This window comes from Cnephaeus nilssonii (assembly GCF_951640355.1).
Source record: "Cnephaeus nilssonii genome assembly, chromosome: 12".
Classification (NCBI taxonomy): Eukaryota; Metazoa; Chordata; class Mammalia; order Chiroptera; family Vespertilionidae; genus Cnephaeus; species Cnephaeus nilssonii.
This window is the reverse complement of record NC_137083.1, coordinates 58,976,516-58,994,147: the sequence shown is the minus strand read 5'-3', so window position 1 is coordinate 58,994,147 and position 17,632 is coordinate 58,976,516. Positions and strand designations below refer to the sequence as shown.

The 17,632-nt window shown below is 38.3% G+C and overlaps 1 protein-coding gene across 1 annotated transcript in view; it reads right to left on the bottom strand.

Moving 5' to 3' along the window:
- CHCHD3 (coiled-coil-helix-coiled-coil-helix domain containing 3) overlaps positions 1-17,632 on the bottom strand; it is a 273,184-nt gene that overhangs the window by 206,784 nt on the left and 48,768 nt on the right. Inside the window, exon 3 of the mRNA XM_079786590.1 lies at positions 5,883-5,964. Within this exon, the coding sequence (XP_079642716.1) occupies positions 5,883-5,964 (82 nt within the window). The remainder of the gene's footprint in view (positions 1-5,882; positions 5,965-17,632) is intronic.

Here is a 17,632-nt window from a genome sequence, read left to right as displayed (position 1 = left end):
CTCCTATATGGCAGATATATGCAGGAACATTTTTGTAGATAATGCTGACAAAGACTCCACTACTCCTACTGGAACCAGAACTGAGAAATAAGCTCACATCACAGCAGAGTGTGTGTCACTGAAGACTTATAACTCAAATTTCTGCAACCATCTTCTTTGCAAATATTTATTAATTAGAAATGAGATGCAATTGCCTATAATAGTTGTAAGTGCCAAGAGAAAATACTCACTACTAACTGATGTTATTCACTTCAAAACTGCACTTTACAAGAAGCCCTTGATAAATATTAGTTATCAAAAAGTACTTGTTCCCTGAAAGTTGGTTTCTTTTTTTCTTCTTTTTAGTGATAGTATATACCTAGAGATTACATGCAGGTTCAGGCTGAAGGCATGTAATTCCATCATAACAGTATAATTTGTACCACATTAGGTAGACGATTTCCCACATTATGTATTTCCAATGTGATGCTAACCCACAAACCCTGTTTTTCTCTACTGGATTCTTTCCTCCTTCCTTTTTCAGCTTTTTCCTCCAGAGGCAGAAAATATCTATTCATAAAATTGAAATGAACTCTTTTATATAATGAATTTAAACAGAAGGTACCATCCCTATAAATTTCACCTTTACTACAAGAAACTAAAAAGTCCCCAAATCTTTAAGCCCTTAATTCATGCAATAAGAGGAAAAAAATTAATGGACTGTACTATATTCGAATTTACCCATACAGCTAATAAAATTTATGATTACTTTATTAAATCACTTATTAAATCAAATTAATTAGCTTACATCTCAAATATCTAATGTAATTATCCAAGTAATTTAAAGTGGGGGAAATCTCATCAGTTGTCCATTTAAAAACAGCAAGCAAGTAATCTTGGTTGATGTGTAGCTAGTTACAATATCAAGTAGGTATTCCCCTTCTTCTTGTTTTCTTGAAGAAAAGTTATTAAAACTGAAACACTTTCACTTGCTTTTATAGGTAAAGAGGTGAAATTCAAATGCCAAAGGTCAGAGGTCAGAAGCAGTCACATTATTCTTGCTGTCAAAGACTGACTTTTGGAGGCAGGGCACAGGAGAGAAGCAAATCACATTTTAAAAGTCTGTACTCACACTGGGGCATATTATGTCCTTGCTATATTGGCCTGCTATAGTTACAACACAATATGGTCAGCTATTATCCAAAACACACGATAGAGTGTTACAGCAAAAACAGACTGCTGACATGAGCATTTAATTTACTCTTGACTCCCAATACACCAAACAACTATTCCCTCCATTAGATGTTGTGATAAGCAAAACTGTAATTCCAAATTAAATTCAACGTTTAGTGCATGTACTAATATTATGTCAGTGATATTTTGGGGTATGATTTTGTTAACTAAGCAAATCACTCAAGAGTCTCATAAAACAGAATCAGATCTAAGATAAATTGAGATTTCATGAATAAATGGTTTTTAGAAATGAGAATACAACACATAGTCACAGTGCTTTACAATTAGCTGCCCCATCACTGTGGCCCAGCAGAAAACTCCTTTAAAGCAACTGCATGTCTGCATAGTAAAGAGTGGAGATTTAAAGGAGTTCAGGTTAATTTCAAATGGCCTAATGATATATCTTCAGTTTAAATGATTTTTGAATGGGATCTAAATGAGTGTGGTACTACCCATCAGAGAGGCTGTAAAAGGGCTTCTGCATTAGATGGGAGGAGGTAAGGCAAGACACACAAAAAGTCATTTCCAATCCCACAAATGTATGGTCCAGAGTGTACATGGACAGTATTGACCAAATATAGCCCTAGGACGATATTTTTCTATGTTTCACATGCCTAAGAGCATCTTACACTGCTGTATGCCAGGCAGCTGTCCTGCACAGTTGTCAGAACTTGAGCATAAGCATCACAATTTGCAAAAACTGGTGTCAGCAGCCTGGAAAAATCCCAGGAACAGCAGTGGAGCAATCATTTCAGGAACGCTGTGTTGCCAAGGTTTTGATGGCACAGAATACAATGTGAGGAAAAACAAGGACAGCAAGACCCTAAGTCAAGAAGTGATTCAGAAGAACTAGACCCAATGTGAGCCGGTTTTTAAGAACACCTTAACCCTGGGGTTCTCACTATCAGCATGTTGACATTTTGAGCCAGACAATTCTTTGTTCTGGGCAGGGGCAGAGGTGAGAGCTGTCCTGTACACCAGAATGGTTAATAGCATTGCTGGCCTCTACCCACTAGATAACAATAGCACCTGACAGGTGTGACAGCCAAAAATGTCTCCAGATACTGTCAGATACCCCCGGGGGAACCAAAATCTCCCCCAGGTGAGAACAGTGCCTTAACCTATTCATTTTGCTTACATTTTTCTTTTTTTGAATATGCAGGTGATGTTTTTTTTAAAAAAATCAGTCATTCTTAATGAGATCTTTCAATAAGAAAATTCTAAGAGATAAACTATTGTGTTACAATTTGCAGCAATTTTTTTCTTGTGGTACATCAAATACAATGCTTCTTATAATCAATGGCATCTTCAATTCAATGAAAATCAGCCACCCAACATCTTTTTCTTTTTGTTATGGAATGCTTATCCTGATTTTCTTTTGAGTAAGTACTTCTTAGTAGTAACTTAGTAGTAACCAGTTCTTCCCTAGCTGGGGTTCTCTAGTCTTCCTTTTGATTCTTTTGAGCTTTCCAAAATGCTTCTAAAAATCCCCTTGCTTCCTAAGTTAACCAGAGTTAAGTTTCAATCTTTCAACCAAAAAATCCTTACCGAAACAAGATTCTAATTTAAGCTACCCTAATAAAAGACATTTCAGAGTATTTCCTGCCACAAAGTTCACCAGCCTGTTAAAAATGTTACTGCTTCTCCTTACCACTCACCACATAGGTAGAGTGAGTAGGGGTATGTATAGATGACACAAGGATTGCTGAAACAGTGGCACAAGGAACCCTCTAAAACTGCTTACAAGGCTTCATTCAATTAAAGCAACAGATACAATCTATAATAATAAAAGCGTAATATGCTAATTAGACCGGACAGCCGGACATCCTTCTGGATGAAGCTGTGGTAGTGGGGGCTGAGGCAGAGGCAGTTAGGGGTTATCAGGCAGGCAGGCGAGTGGTTAGGGGCGATCAGGCAGGCAGGCAGAGGCGGTTAGGGGTGATCAGGCAGGCAGGCAGACAAGCAGTTAGGAGCATCAGGCAGGCAGGCGAGCAGTTAGAGGCGATCAAGCAGGCAAGCGAGTGGTTAGGGGCGATCAGGCAGGCAGGGGATTAGGGGTGATCAGGCAGGCGAGTGGTTAGGGGCGATCAGGCAGGCAGGCAAGTGGTTAGGGGAGATCAAGTAGGCAGGCAGAGGCAGTTAGGGGTGATCAGGCAGGCTGGCCAGCAGTTAGGGGCAATTAGGCAGGCAGGCAGAGTGGTTAGGGGCGATCAGGCAGGCAGGCAAGTGGTTAGGGGTGATCCGGCAGGCAGGCAGAGGGGTTAGGGGCGATCAGGCAGGCAGGCAGAGGGCTTAGGTGTAATCAGGCAAGAGAGTGGTTAGGAGCCAGCAGTCCTGGATTGCGAGAGGGATGTCCGACTGCAGGTTTAGGCCCGATCCTGTAGGGATTCCTGTGGGATCGGGCCTAAACCAGCAGTCGGACATCCCCCGAAGGGTCTCGATTGTGAGAGGATGCAGGCCGGGCTGAGGGACGCCCCCTTCTCCCCCTCCTCCCCATGCATGAATTTTGTGCACCGGGCCTCTAGTAATGTATAAATGCCTTGACACCAAAAAGTTGCTTTGCAAAGACTGCACACAAAACTTTCTTAATGCTTTTTCAAAAGTTTCTTCTCTAGTACAAAAAAAAAAAAACCAACAAAAAAAAAACAGCTATTGATTCTTTTTAAAACTATCATATAGATGAACACACACTTTGTGCCAAGATTTGACAGCTGGAAGTTTTCATGAAGAAGGCTTCAAATAAAACATTTTTTAAAAGAAAAAAAATAATAAAAAGGCTATACCACCCTCTGTTCTCCTTAAAGGTGACAGAAAATAAATTCTTTATCAATAGTCATTTGTCCAGGTTACAGCTAGGCTGCCAACCCCAGTCCAGTTGAGATATGAAATTGGCTCTCCCTGGCACCTTTTATTCATCTCATCTGCCCTTTACCTCTCACAGACCAAGGCAAAGCAAATGGAAGCTGAATAAAAAAAGGAAGAATAAAGAAAGAAAAGAAAATACCAGAGTGAGAGTTATTGTAAGAAGCCTGTACCATAAGGAGAGAAGGGAAGACAAAAAATTTCTATGTGAAATATAATAAGCAAAGTAAACATGATTTTAACCCCAAAAAACTCCTTATTAAAATAAAATTCAATTAAAAATAAAATTTCAAAGATAAGAAATTCTACCATAATATATTGATTTTCTTTGCTTCTTAATGAAAATGGTCTGAATTTTTTGGAATATTAAACTTCACCATCTAATTACATACTTCATCAGCCTAACCCAATTAAATAATTATAAAGTGCTATGTGGAAAACTACAGAAATATACACAGACTCTTTCACCAGTACTAACTACATCTTGATTTTTAAAACCCTAAACTATTTCTTGAGAAAATGGCAGTCTTAATCTAAAACTTATGTTCTGTTTCATACGTTTCAAAAGCAAACTGGAGGTAGTTTAACACTTACGTCAAAAAAGAAATTTTAGAGATGAAATATTTAAGGCCCAAAGAGGTTAGATTATATGTTGAAGGACCTATGGCCACTAAAGACGAGACTCCAACTCAAAGATTCTTTACATTTAGCTCTCCCAAGCAAAACAGTAAAGCAACAAACACAAAAACAAGCACACGCTAAGCATCCACTGGTGGCAGGCATGTGCTTAGTGCTCACAGCAGAAAGACATTTGCATGATCATATAACAGTAATGCTCTGTGCTGTATGCAAATTTCAGAAGTAGCACAGATGGAAAGCACTTGACTCTATCTTAGATTAAAAAGTATTGGCCCATTTTTATGAATAACTGTACTTCAAAGGTCTTTAAAAAGTAGTACTTTTACCAAAAAAATTATCTATGCTGTTTTGAATATTGTATGTTTTTCAGTTTATAGCTCTCAACATCTTTTTGAATCAGTACATAAGGATCTACTTGACTGTCTAGTATTGTATTGAGGCATGTGCCATAACTCAGTCATCCAGTCCCCTATGATGGCCATATGAATTACCTCTGGTTTTCTACTATTACAAAAACACTTCAATGAACTGTTTAACTGTTAGTAGTAGTAGTAGTTTTAATAATGATAAAAATAATGTAGTAGTATGTATATAGAAAAAAATCTAGAGGAATAAAACATTCAAGATTGGTTTTCTCCATTGAATGGAATTATAGAAGATTTTGATTTTTCAACCTGACATATTTCTGCTATATCTTCAGTTTTTTTAAGTGAGTATATTACTAATTAGTGCTATTTATTAATATGGGCACTATGGATAATACATGGCATTCATTAATAGCTACAATATTGCTAACTTTCATAACCACAGTAGACAACGTAATTTTTAATCCTAACTACATTCATTGAAAGAAACTAGCTTGTGAAATTCCTGGAGAATCCTCAAGAACTACTTCTCACATTATTGAGAAAACAGGGCTCAGTCAGTATTCATGCAATAAAGAACCACACAAAAGACATCATGGACACTTATAACCAAGTTTGGGGAGAGGGCAACCTAGGGCTTTAACAAACACAATCCAAAACCGAAAATGGCCAAGTTCACATGCTCAGCACATTCTGAAGTTCAGCCAGACACAAATAATGAGTCTTACTACAATTATTCCTCTCTAAAAATACTTAATAATTATAACAAGTCGATCAAAATCTCCCGCCTGGCAGGAAACTCACCGTTTCTGGTTTTCAGACTCTTTTTTGGCTTGCTCCAGGGCCAGTTCCTCAGCTACTCTTCTCTTCAGTTCTTCATCAGAAACTGGAATCAGTAAAGAGCAAAAAGGAGATGAAATTAGTGATTTCTTAAAAACAAAGCCAAGAAAATACTCACAAAAACAAAGCTGAAACTGGAGCTTAAAGGGCAAAGTTCTGCCAGCTGGCCAGTGTCTCCTTGGGACCATCTAAGCACTATGGAAAAGACCAATTAGTGCATTTCAGCAGTAACTTAATCAAGAGTTCCCTGGTGACCCAGAAATTTCCACACTTGCCAAAATTTAGAATAAGCTCAAGGAGCTCCTTACTGCCCATGGGGACTGAGCCGTTAAGTACAAATTCTTTAAAAGGATGTCCTATCACTAAAATCTGACAATCGCATATAAAGGGAAGAGACGTTGTAAGGAAGGGACTTTACAGAGGAAAATTACACCCAAGCATTCTCACTCTGATAATTAAACAGTTTTTAAAAATTATTTATTACAGAAAGAAAATTATTTGTGTTTATATTCATTTGTCCATAATTTATGAAAAAAAAGGCATTTGTGGACATTTTGAAACCTATTTTTTTGGAATACATGTCATTCAAATTCAAGTGCCAGCAACTGGAGAGAGACTTCAGAACAGTGCTGAGAACTTGGCTGGAGCTTCTTATAGACCTGGTGACTTGATGTGAAACATCTGGTCTTTACAATTAGAAAATTTTGTACGATGTGTTTTGTAAAGATTCTTATAGCTATGATAGTAAACAAAATAGATAAATTTTACAGACTCCTTCAGAGCCTTCCACAAAAAAAAAAGCAGAGACTATTTCCTCTTCACTAAAACCCACTACCCAAAATTATGACCAAGAAAGCACCAGAAACACTTAGGAGGATCTGGGAAGACACAATGGACATATTATTTCAAACGGTAGCCTATTAGATGGAAACCTAAACAGCACTGTCTGCTCTGCAACAACACTCTACTTGATGATCTGAACATTGTAAGCGCCTTGCCTCAGGGCACAGACAAAAAATGAATTACAACAAGTATATGCACAAGCCTTTTTAAATTGTGCTGACACTGGGCAATAACAAAGAAGATACATGAAAGGTCGTAAGGATGTTTTCTCTCACTTTTGGACTATCAGAAAACAACAGCATCAAAGGACATCAAGAAGGTGAAAAGACAACCCACAGGTGGGAGAAAATATTGGCAAATCACATAACTGACAATTAACTTGTATCCAGAAAGTACAAAGAACTTTTATAACAGAACAATAAGAAGACAATTTTAAATGGGCACAGATATGAATATGCATTTTCCTAAAGAAGTGTTACAAACTGCAATAAGCACATGAACAATTGCTCAACAACATTTGTCATTTGGGAAATGCCATTAAAAACTGCAGTAATACACCAATTTGAACCCACTATAATCAATAAGACGATAACAAGTGTTAGTGAAAATGTGGAGAAACTGGAACCTTCATAAATTGCTGGTGAAATATAACATGATGCAACCACTGTAGAAAGAGATAGTCAGGTCCTCAAAATGCTAAACAAAGTGACCACAGGGCCTAGCAATTTCACTCTTAGGTACTCTGTATACACAAGAAACTTGAAAATATATGTCTATACAAGAAGTTGTACATGAATATTATGGTAGCATTATTCATTGCATCCCAAAAATGAAGACAGCCTAAATGCTCATCAACTGATGAATGGATAAACAATATGTGGTATATCCATTCAGTGTGATATTATTCAGCCATGGAAGACATGAAATACTGATAGATGCTACCACATGGATGAACCTTGAAATGCCATGCTAAGTGAAAGAAGGTCACAACTTGTATGCTTCCACTGATATGAAATATCTAGAAAAGGCAAGTCTATACACTCAGAAAGGAGACTAGACTGGTTGCCAGGAGTGGCAGGAAGGTGAGAATGGAGAGTGACAGCTAATGGGGAAAGGATTTCTTTTGGGGGTGTTAAAACTGTTCTAAAATTAGATAGTGAGAGAGCCATCTCACAACTCTGCAAATATACTAAAAACCACTAACCTGTAACTTTTATTGGTAAACTAACTGGGCAGGAGTTTTCTCAAATGGATATTCTCAAATGGATGTTCTCGAGGGTCCCTTCAAACTATATTTCATGCTGCTGTTTGGCTTCTCTCCTACTTCAGAGTCTGTAGTAGAAGAGATGCACATCTCTGCTTTGAAAAGGTCACACAAAATCAAGGAAAAAAAAACTAGAACAGGGAATTGTTTGCATTCAGGCAAATCTTATAACTTTTCACTATTAAAAGTTTTAGAAAACAATACAAATAAAAGTGAAATTAGTAACAGCTCAGCAAAGAGTCTGAATACTCTTTCTTTCTCTATTAGCTGAACTTTGGATAAATCAGTTAATCTACCTGAGTTTTTATTTCCTCATCCAAAAGCAGGACCGAGTGGGTTACATCAGTGTCTGCCAGCTTGGAAGTTCTAGATTATACAGCCCACAAGGTAATGATTTTCACATTTTCATCTATTTCCCATAAACAAGCAAAAACATGACTCCTCATTTTTTGGAGGTGCTCAGAACTACTAACTCCATTAGCAAAAACTGAAACAAATACTTAATCAATTAGTATTATCTGATAAAACTATTCTTTGAAGTTCAACATACCAATCAAAATCAATACACAGCCAAACTGTACTTGTAAAATCATGCCACTTCACCTAGATCAGTGGTCGGCAAACTCATTAGTCAACAGAGCCCAATATCAACAGTACAACGACTGAAATTTCTTTTGAGAGCCGAAAATTGACTTCTGCGCATGGGCCACGAAGTTTCAATCACACTGTATGTGCGCGCCCGCATGTGGTATTTTGTGGAAGAGCCACACTCAAGGGGCCAAAGAGCCGCATGTGGCTCGCAAGCCACAGTTTGCTGACCACTGCCCTACATTGTTGCAAACTGCCACAGCAAAAATTTTCTCAGGCAAAATTCAAATTTCACTCACAATGCAACTGAATTCCATTCAGCCCATTAGAGCTGGGCTTTGAAAGATGTCAGTGTACCATGTCTAAATACGAAGCAGTGAGATCAGTTTGCTAAGTAAGCTGCTAATACAGTCTCATATCTTCACAATACATGTTGTGCCTCTTACAGAGGGGCTTCTTACCAGGGGAAAAACTGAAATCAGCAGTGAGTTGTTTATTTTGTTAATCCTCACCCAAGGATATTTTTCCCATTGATATTTAGAGAGTAAAAGGAAGAGGGAGAGACAGAGAAAGACACATGGATTGGTTGCCTACCGCATGCACAACCGAGTTGCATGCCCTTGACTGGAATAGAACCCACGACTCTTTAGTGTGGGCCAGTGCTCTAACCACTGAGCACCAGCTAGGACAGAATTGAACTTTTTATTATGATGTGATCAATATGGAATGGAACATTAAGGACTCCACTACCCAAGGGTGACCAGCTGGCTGGATGGAAAGGAAGCCATGCAGGAAAGACTGCAGATGCAGAGAAGCAAAAGTAGCTTCAAGGAGTGCCTTCTTTCTCTATACCCTCCTGCCTCTCAATCACAGTCAGCCCTGCCACCTGCTGTGGGGTGAGGTGAGAAACAGAAGGAGACAACTGTGGTATCATCTAGGTAGGCCAGGTGGGTAGAAACTGGGACTGGGAGGGCCGCAGAGGAAAACCAGCAGCAATGCAAATGGGGGGGACACTTCTAGGTCCACTGAAGAAGGTATACCCAAGGGAGAAGCTGGTGGGCATCACTTTGGTCAGTAAAGGGTCCAAAGCACAGCTGTCTTTCCAATGCTCCAGCTGCTTCTGGAAATGAAAAATTACACACACACACACACACACAACTTTTGGGTCTCACTTCCAAGGTCACAGCTGAAAAAGTAATTACTTTAGCTACAATTGAGAATTTAAAATAACAAAAGATAAAACATAATCGAGCATAGTGAGTTTAAAATCTAAAATAGCAAGTCAAAGCCCAGGCAGGAAAATAAACCAGTCTAGTAATGGGTTTCTAGCAAATCTAAGTTTCATGTTATTTGTTTTTAAATCAATAGAATATAGAAAGCAACAACATATTTCTTCTGGTAGGTCTGACCCCAAGTGCGCAAGGGAAAAGATATACCTTTGGGAGACCGCTATTTTAAACGGCCCTGCTCAAAACACTCTTTCCAGCTCTCAGGATATGAACATTTTCTCAAAACTGTTATTAAACTAAAAGGTCAGTGTTTCTGGATGGGCTACTTTCAGAGAAGCACAGGAAAGGCCAACTTTGCCGATTAGCACAGTGTGTCTCCAAGCAGATCTTTAGGGACTGGCAAAGTCTATGAAATGAGAAAAAGTAAAAATGAGAAATGTCCAAGCCATAGAAATCAGATTTGCCATGGAAATCGGCAAAACCACTGCAAGCGCAGGAAGTATGGTTCTATAGCTTTTACATACATACACTCTTTCCTTTCAAAGTGTATGAAGACAAAGGATGTTTCCTTCTCGTACATGCACTTTTAAAAATCTCAGAAACCAATTTAAGTTCTGTCTCAATGGCAAATGTATCTTAGTGAATGCAAACACCAGCATTTTGTCAATTAGAGTAGGTACGACACTGACCATAAGACATGCGAGGAAAAAGTCAAGCATTGCTATTGCTTGGTTACAGCAAGTCTGCCCTAAACTCTTTATTTGAAACTATTACTGAAAATTATAAATATCTGTGTGGTTGAAAGCAGCTCATGATTTCCTAACAAAATTATGTTTGTTTGTTTAGTAAACAACATTTCTAAATGAATGTTTCGGTTAGTCCAAAATTTCTTCTTTACTGAATGCCTAGAAATAATTTACTCCTCTCAGCCACATTCAAAATTTCTAAGAATTTAAATTCTCAAGACATTCTAAGAATCTATATTTCTAATTTGGGTTCAGGATCAATGAGAAACTCCTAACCTTATAGTTAATTATGAGTATTCTTAGCAACTGTGAATACCAGGATCTTAATCCTCAGAGAAAGTGTAGCATAAATTCATTATACCTCACCTGTCTTCTGGGTCATATGACTTATGTCCAAATTTTCCATTTTCAGAAACTGGTTAAACTGGTAGAGAGGGAATGGGGGCATGAGGAGACACCATAATATATTTAAAACAGTTCTTTGGTGAACAGAAATGACTCCAAAAAATAGAATGACTTTATGAAATGCCTCATCCTCTAAAAATAAAAAACAAAAGACTGAAAATGCAACCAATGATTTGAGACTTGCATACATTCCCTGGAACTCAAGGGACATACCTATTTCCTTAGTAACTTTCTCCCCCTATGACTCTCCTTTTCCTTCATTTTCTTTGCCTAATCCTCACCCTATAATTCCCTCCCTAATTACAGTATTTCTTAAACAATCTCTGTAAGTTACTTAATAAAAATTATGCCTTGCCTATTTGAAAAATGTCAGGTCCTTTGGGATTTTTTCCTTTACTCCATTTCTCTTTCTGGCTTTACCATTTGCTGATACATACCATGTCCAATTTTATAAAGCCTGTATTTTCATAGGCTAGTTTTAAGACACCGAGGAGAGCTATGAAGATCTACTCTAAGAAGAAAATAAATGTATATAGTTGCATAACACAAGCAGCAGATTTTACATAAAGACTGAATCCGCCAGGATTGAGATAGTTGAGCCAAAACGTATGCCTTCCAATAGAGCCAAATTAAATGTTCAGCTTCACAGAAATATCCCTTAATGTTATAATTTCAACCAACTCCTTAATACAAAAAAAGCTCTGATTGTTTAAAAAATAATAATGGAAGCACCCATGAAATCCAACACACAGTATATTAGACATAAATAACTCACAGCCTAGGTTGTAGGATAAATCTTGTCCCACTCCTTATCTTATTAAGGTATAGGGTTTGATTAGGAGAAAAGTGGAAAGATGACTGGAATAAATCTCAGGGGTTAGAAAGAAACTCGTAATAACCTGACAATATTCATTTCTGACACCATCTAGTTGGCAGACAATACACACAGAGTATGATGTTCAACTGACAATTACATTCACCTAAGGATAATGTACCTTAAGACTGCCTTCAAAAGAAAAGCCATCTGTCTAGATTCCTAGCAGGGTAACTGAGACTACTTATACATTAAAGTGAATAATGATGTTAGAATGAAAACCTTAACTGAACATTAATAATCACAAATATTGAATTGGAATGCACAGTGTAACAAAGAGATTGGCAACCTAACCATTAAAAGCATCCAGTTAATGGTTTATTTTGTAGTACTACTGCTCCAATAAGATTTATCTACCTTTGTAAATTTCTAATAATATGCAAATGGTGTCTTTGTATTGCTGGCTTCACAACAAGCACTCACAGAAACCAGATCCACGTTCCATTCTATGTGAAAACAAACATCAATACCAGGCTGCACAGGCTGTACAATACAGACAAGCTCATCATTCATGTGCCACAGTCCCCACATTTGTAAGTAGACAATTCTTTAAACCAGTATTGGGAATCAGATACATTTAGTATTTCATGTCTTAATACCCTGAATAACAGTTGCGAGCCCTCCCAAAGCCTCAGGGAAAATAAGATCTATAATTTAAATTAAAAAATAATAATTACCTCTGGATATTGCTTTTTGATGCATAGCTTAATTTTTTTGTTTGTTTCACAAATGGATGTATTTTGTTCACCGGGGAGAAAGTTATAAATTAAACAGCATTAAATCTCCAACCCCAAATGAAGTACCCAAACCTGTTTCCTTTCATTCCAGCGGTCCTGAGTGGGACTGTATTCAAGGTTTCTGCAGAAAGACTCGTGAAATACAAGGAGGAGCAAGATGGAGATAAAGGGGGTTCCTATCCAGTCCTGGCTCTGCCACCTTAGGTTTTAAAAACATGCCATTGCTTTAGGCCATGGCTATCTCATCTGTAAAAATAGGGCCCAAACTGGAGAATCTCCAGCAGCCCTCCCCTTGCACAGTCATGTTAAATGGGAGACTGATGGGATGCCAGAATTCATGCTGGACCCTCCACTTCCCCTAAAAACCTGTTAGAATGAAGGTAAAGGAATAAAAAAAGTGTATCGTTGGCAACATATTCTGTCCGTTGTTTTCCTTGAAGTGACTGACACTTTGTTCACTTGGAGAAACTTTCTATCTGCTACTCACCTAGCAAACTACCAAAAACAGCCTCTAGGCTTTCCAGACAAACTGAAAACTAAGGGGAGGCAGAAGAGAGTGGGGAAGAGAGCCATATTGTACAGGCTTTGCAAAGCACCCAGGAGGTCCATGAAAACGTGATAATTCATTGATTTGTGGACTCAAACATCAGTCATTAGGTAATAAGTCACCAACTTTTAGAGTACCTGAAGGAAGATTTAGAAGAAATACAACATACACACTGTAAAAGTCATACAATCGAAGTATAGTGTGACTGCTACTCAAAATAACCCTGTAAGACAAGCCCCCTTCCCAAACCGCTCCATGCCACTGCCACCACCCAGGTTTCTGCCCCTGGACCCTTTACAGAACACCTGGAGCCACCAGGCACCAGGACCCTCAGCATAATATTCATAAAGAAAAGAAGAATGGGTAACACCTAGAGCCACCTTGGCTGACAGCATCCTATATAATAAAAGGCTAATATGCAAATCATCCCCTCGACCAGGAATTTGACCTGGAGTTCGATCAGGGGTGGGGCGGCCGGCCAAATGCCCATGGCCCTGCCCCCAATATGGGTGGGGGGCAACCGGGGGGCAGGGCCTGCCCACCAACCGTCCTGCGGCCTGCCCGGCCAACCTCACCCGTGCACAAATTTGTGCACTGGGCCTCTAGTACTGTTTATAAAGGACAGAAGAATGGTATTCATTATAAGCTTATTTACTGGCTGTAAGGTTCCAGTTTCAATGTTTAAGCTCAATTTTCTGTTCCCTGGTCAATCATCTGAAGTTACTTTTGTGGTGTTTTTGTGTGTGTTTTTTTAATTATTTTCTCAAAAATCAAGCCTCTGGGAATATACAAACTAGGGAAATCAATGAGTTCACTAGGTAGCAAATGCGCATTGAGTCAATCCTATGCTAGGCTTTCTAAGATATTAACCTTTTGCACTCGGATGTCGAGTGTGACTCGACACGGTTAGCATCGGTAGCAGCTCTTTTTATACTCTTTGAATATATCAATAATTTGAAATATAAAAAAATCCAAATAAATTAGTTTGTATGAAAAGAAACTCCAGTTTTTTATTCTACTGCCGCGCTTTGTAAAATCTGGGGTATTTAAAAAATTAAATCCCAAGTAGAATAAAGGAATCGAGAAAAAAGCAAGCGAGTGCAAAGGGTTAAGATATATGGTCCCTATCACTAAGGAAATTAAAGTCTAAGTTAGTAAATCTGTACTTCTAAGGTTAGCATTAATGACACTTACCAAGGTCAGCTGCAGTCATGGAATGCTTCATGAAGGAAGGACATGAGCAAGGGCCTACATCAGACATATGGAAAGGAAAGCAAACAAAGCTTGTTTGTAAGATAAAATATGCTCAATCATGAGGAGCCTTGTAAACTAGGAAGAAATTTAGATAAGAAATGTTTTAAAAAAAAAATAGGGCATCATGGACAGTTGTTAATGTATAGGGATAATGTCATGAAATAGGGTGTTACTGGAAACTTTACCTGGCAAAGGTTTGCAGACAAACAGGATGGGGAAAGTATAAGGCAATGATGGGTTCTCAAAGTGTAGCCTTAGTTAGAGATGCAAATACAGGGTGTCCCAAAAAAAATGTATACAAACTTCAACAGCTGATAACTCACTTAATTTTCACTCCTTTTCAGGTTTGACTGATCTGAAATAATGAGTGAAGGCAGACTAAGCTTTGAACAAAGAAAATTTATCCTAAAGTGCCACTAGACTATTTTTTTATGGGGATACAGAAAAGATAAAGTTTACAGTACAAAACCCAGCAACAGTTGATGAATTGAGGGCACACAAATACTGAACGAAATGATTCTTAATGTTTGTGATCCCATTGCTTCATGTTATCAGCAGAGCCTGGTCCACAACAGTCATTAGTTTAAAAACAGGCACTGACAAAAAAAGTATTCATTTCTGTAGATGCTTTTAAATTTTGAAAATGAACTGTATGTTAGTAAACAATTACTTTATCATCATTCAAAGTGTGTATACATTTTGGGGGGACACCTTGTATTTCTGCTAAGCCCCAGATCTACAAGAAAAAAACCCTGGGGGTGGGGGCCAGCAATCCATGAATTAACAAGCCCTCCAGGTGACTGGGTGCTCACTCAAATTTGAGACACTGACATAAGGTGATGAGGACCTGAGCGAGGATACTGGCCATAACGGTGGAGTCTAAGACACAAGAGCTTTCATGGGAAAAACTGATTGTCTGTGATTGACCAAAAGATGGAAGAGAAAGAAGTCAAAGGTTTAACCAGATGCCAAAAAATTAATGAACACGATGGTCAATTAAGTAAAGAAGGAGAGGCTGTTTGAGGAAGAAAGATAATGAGTTCAGTTTCAGACATACTCAATTGAAAGTAATGGTAGAATCACCACACGGAATTGTAGGCAATTAGATATTTGAATTTGAAATTCAGATTTGATTTGAGATTTGGCTGGAAATGCTGATTTGGGAATGACTATTAGAGATCTGGGGGGAAATCTGTAAGGAAAAAAAGTAGAAGGCTAAGGAATAGGCCTTAAAAATTCATCAGATGATGGAGGCGAGTGAAAGAACATCAATAGAGACAAAGAAAAAATGGAATGGAAAGGAAGAAATGAACCAAGATACCATGTGCAGAAAGGGTAAACAGATTTCATCCCATGTGCCAATTCCGATGACCTGGCAGTAGCGGCCTGAGGTGGTGTGTGTAGGAGGACTCCACGTCCAAGTTCAGTGAATTAATGTCTACCCTGGGCACTGGAGGAAGGTTTAGCAGCATGGCTAACAATTACCTATCCCTCCATGGAGAGCATGGAAATTAGTGTGTGGGCATCGGGGATCAGTAGGAGGAGAACAACAGAAGGCAGCAATTATATACAGTCGGCGTCTCTTCAACAAGTTTAGAAATTAAACAACAAGGAACTGGGTGGAAAAATAATGAATAGAAGGTGATTTTTGCAAATAGAGAGATCTGTGCATGTGTGAAGGGCAGCCACAATCAACAATCTATAACTAAATTATAAGAAACTGATGAATGCTAGTTGTTTCTCAAAAGTAACTCAAAGAAGAAACTAGACTTTTGGTAGTGAGCACAATATAGAATATATAGATATTGAATTATAATGCTGCACACCTGAAATTTATATTAACCAACATTACCTCAATAAATTTAAATTTTAAAAGTAATTTAGATACTACAATGTATCCATTAGTCAACAATATCTGGTTGTTTAGTGTATCATAACACAGACCAATTAATATTTATATGTTATATTCTAGTCCACTTTCCTAATTACCACCCTAAAGCAAGGCTCACAGCACATTTTTCTATGATTTTTTTTTTATTGTTTAAGGTATTAAGTATGTCTTTTTTTCCCCCGATTGACACCCGCCCCCCCCCCTCCCGCCACTGCCACCTCCGAGGGCAAGCCCCCACCGCCCCAGTGTCTGTGTCCATTGGTTATGCTAATATGCATGTATACAAGTCCTTTGGTTGATCTCTAACCCTCCCTCCCCTGCCTTCTCTCTGAGGTTGGATGGTTTGTTCAGTGCTACCTTGTCTCTGGATCTATTTTTGTTCATCAGTTTATGTTGATCATTATATCCCACATATGAGTGAGATCATGTGATATTTATCTTTCTCTGACTGGCTTATTTCACTTCGCATAATGCTCTCCAGTTCCATCCATGCTGTTGCAAATGGTAAAAGTTCCTTCTTTTTTATAGTGGCATAGTATTCCATTGTATAGATGTACCACAGTTTTCTAATCCACTCATCTGCTAATGGGCACTTAGGCTGTTTCCAAATCTTAGCTTTTGTAAATTGTGCTGCTATGAACATAGGGGTGCATACATCCTTTCTGATTGGTGATTCTGGTTTCTTGGGATATAGTCCTATAAGTGGGATTAACTGGGTAAAATGGGAGTTCCATTTTTAACTTTTGAGGAAACTCCATACTGTTCTCCACAGTGGCTGTACCAGTCTGCATTACCACCAGCCGTGCATGAGGGTTCCTTTTTCTCCGCATCCTCGCCAGCACTTGTTCTTTGTTGATTTGTTGATGATAGCCATTCTGACAGGTGTGAGATGGAACCTCATTGTTGTTTTGATTTGCATATCTCGGATAATTACTGACTTTAAGCATGTTTTCATGTTTCTCAGCCTTCTGTATATATTCTCTTTCGAAAAGTGTCTATTTAGGTCCTTTGCCCAGTTTTTGATTGGATCATTTATCTTCCTTTTGTTAAGTTGTATGAGTTCCCTGTAAATGTTGGAAATTAAACGCTTATCTGAAATATCATTGGCAAATATGTTCTCCCATGCAGTGGGCTTTCTTGTTGTTTTGTTGGTGGTTTCTTTTGCTGTCAAGAAGCTTTTTATTTTGATGTAGTCCCATTTGTTTATTTTCTCCTTAGTCTTCATTGCCCTAGGAGCTGTATCGGTAAAGATACTGCTACGACATATGTCTGATATTTTGCTGCCTATGGAGTCTTCTAAGATTTTTATGGTCTTACATTTAAGTCCTTTAACCAT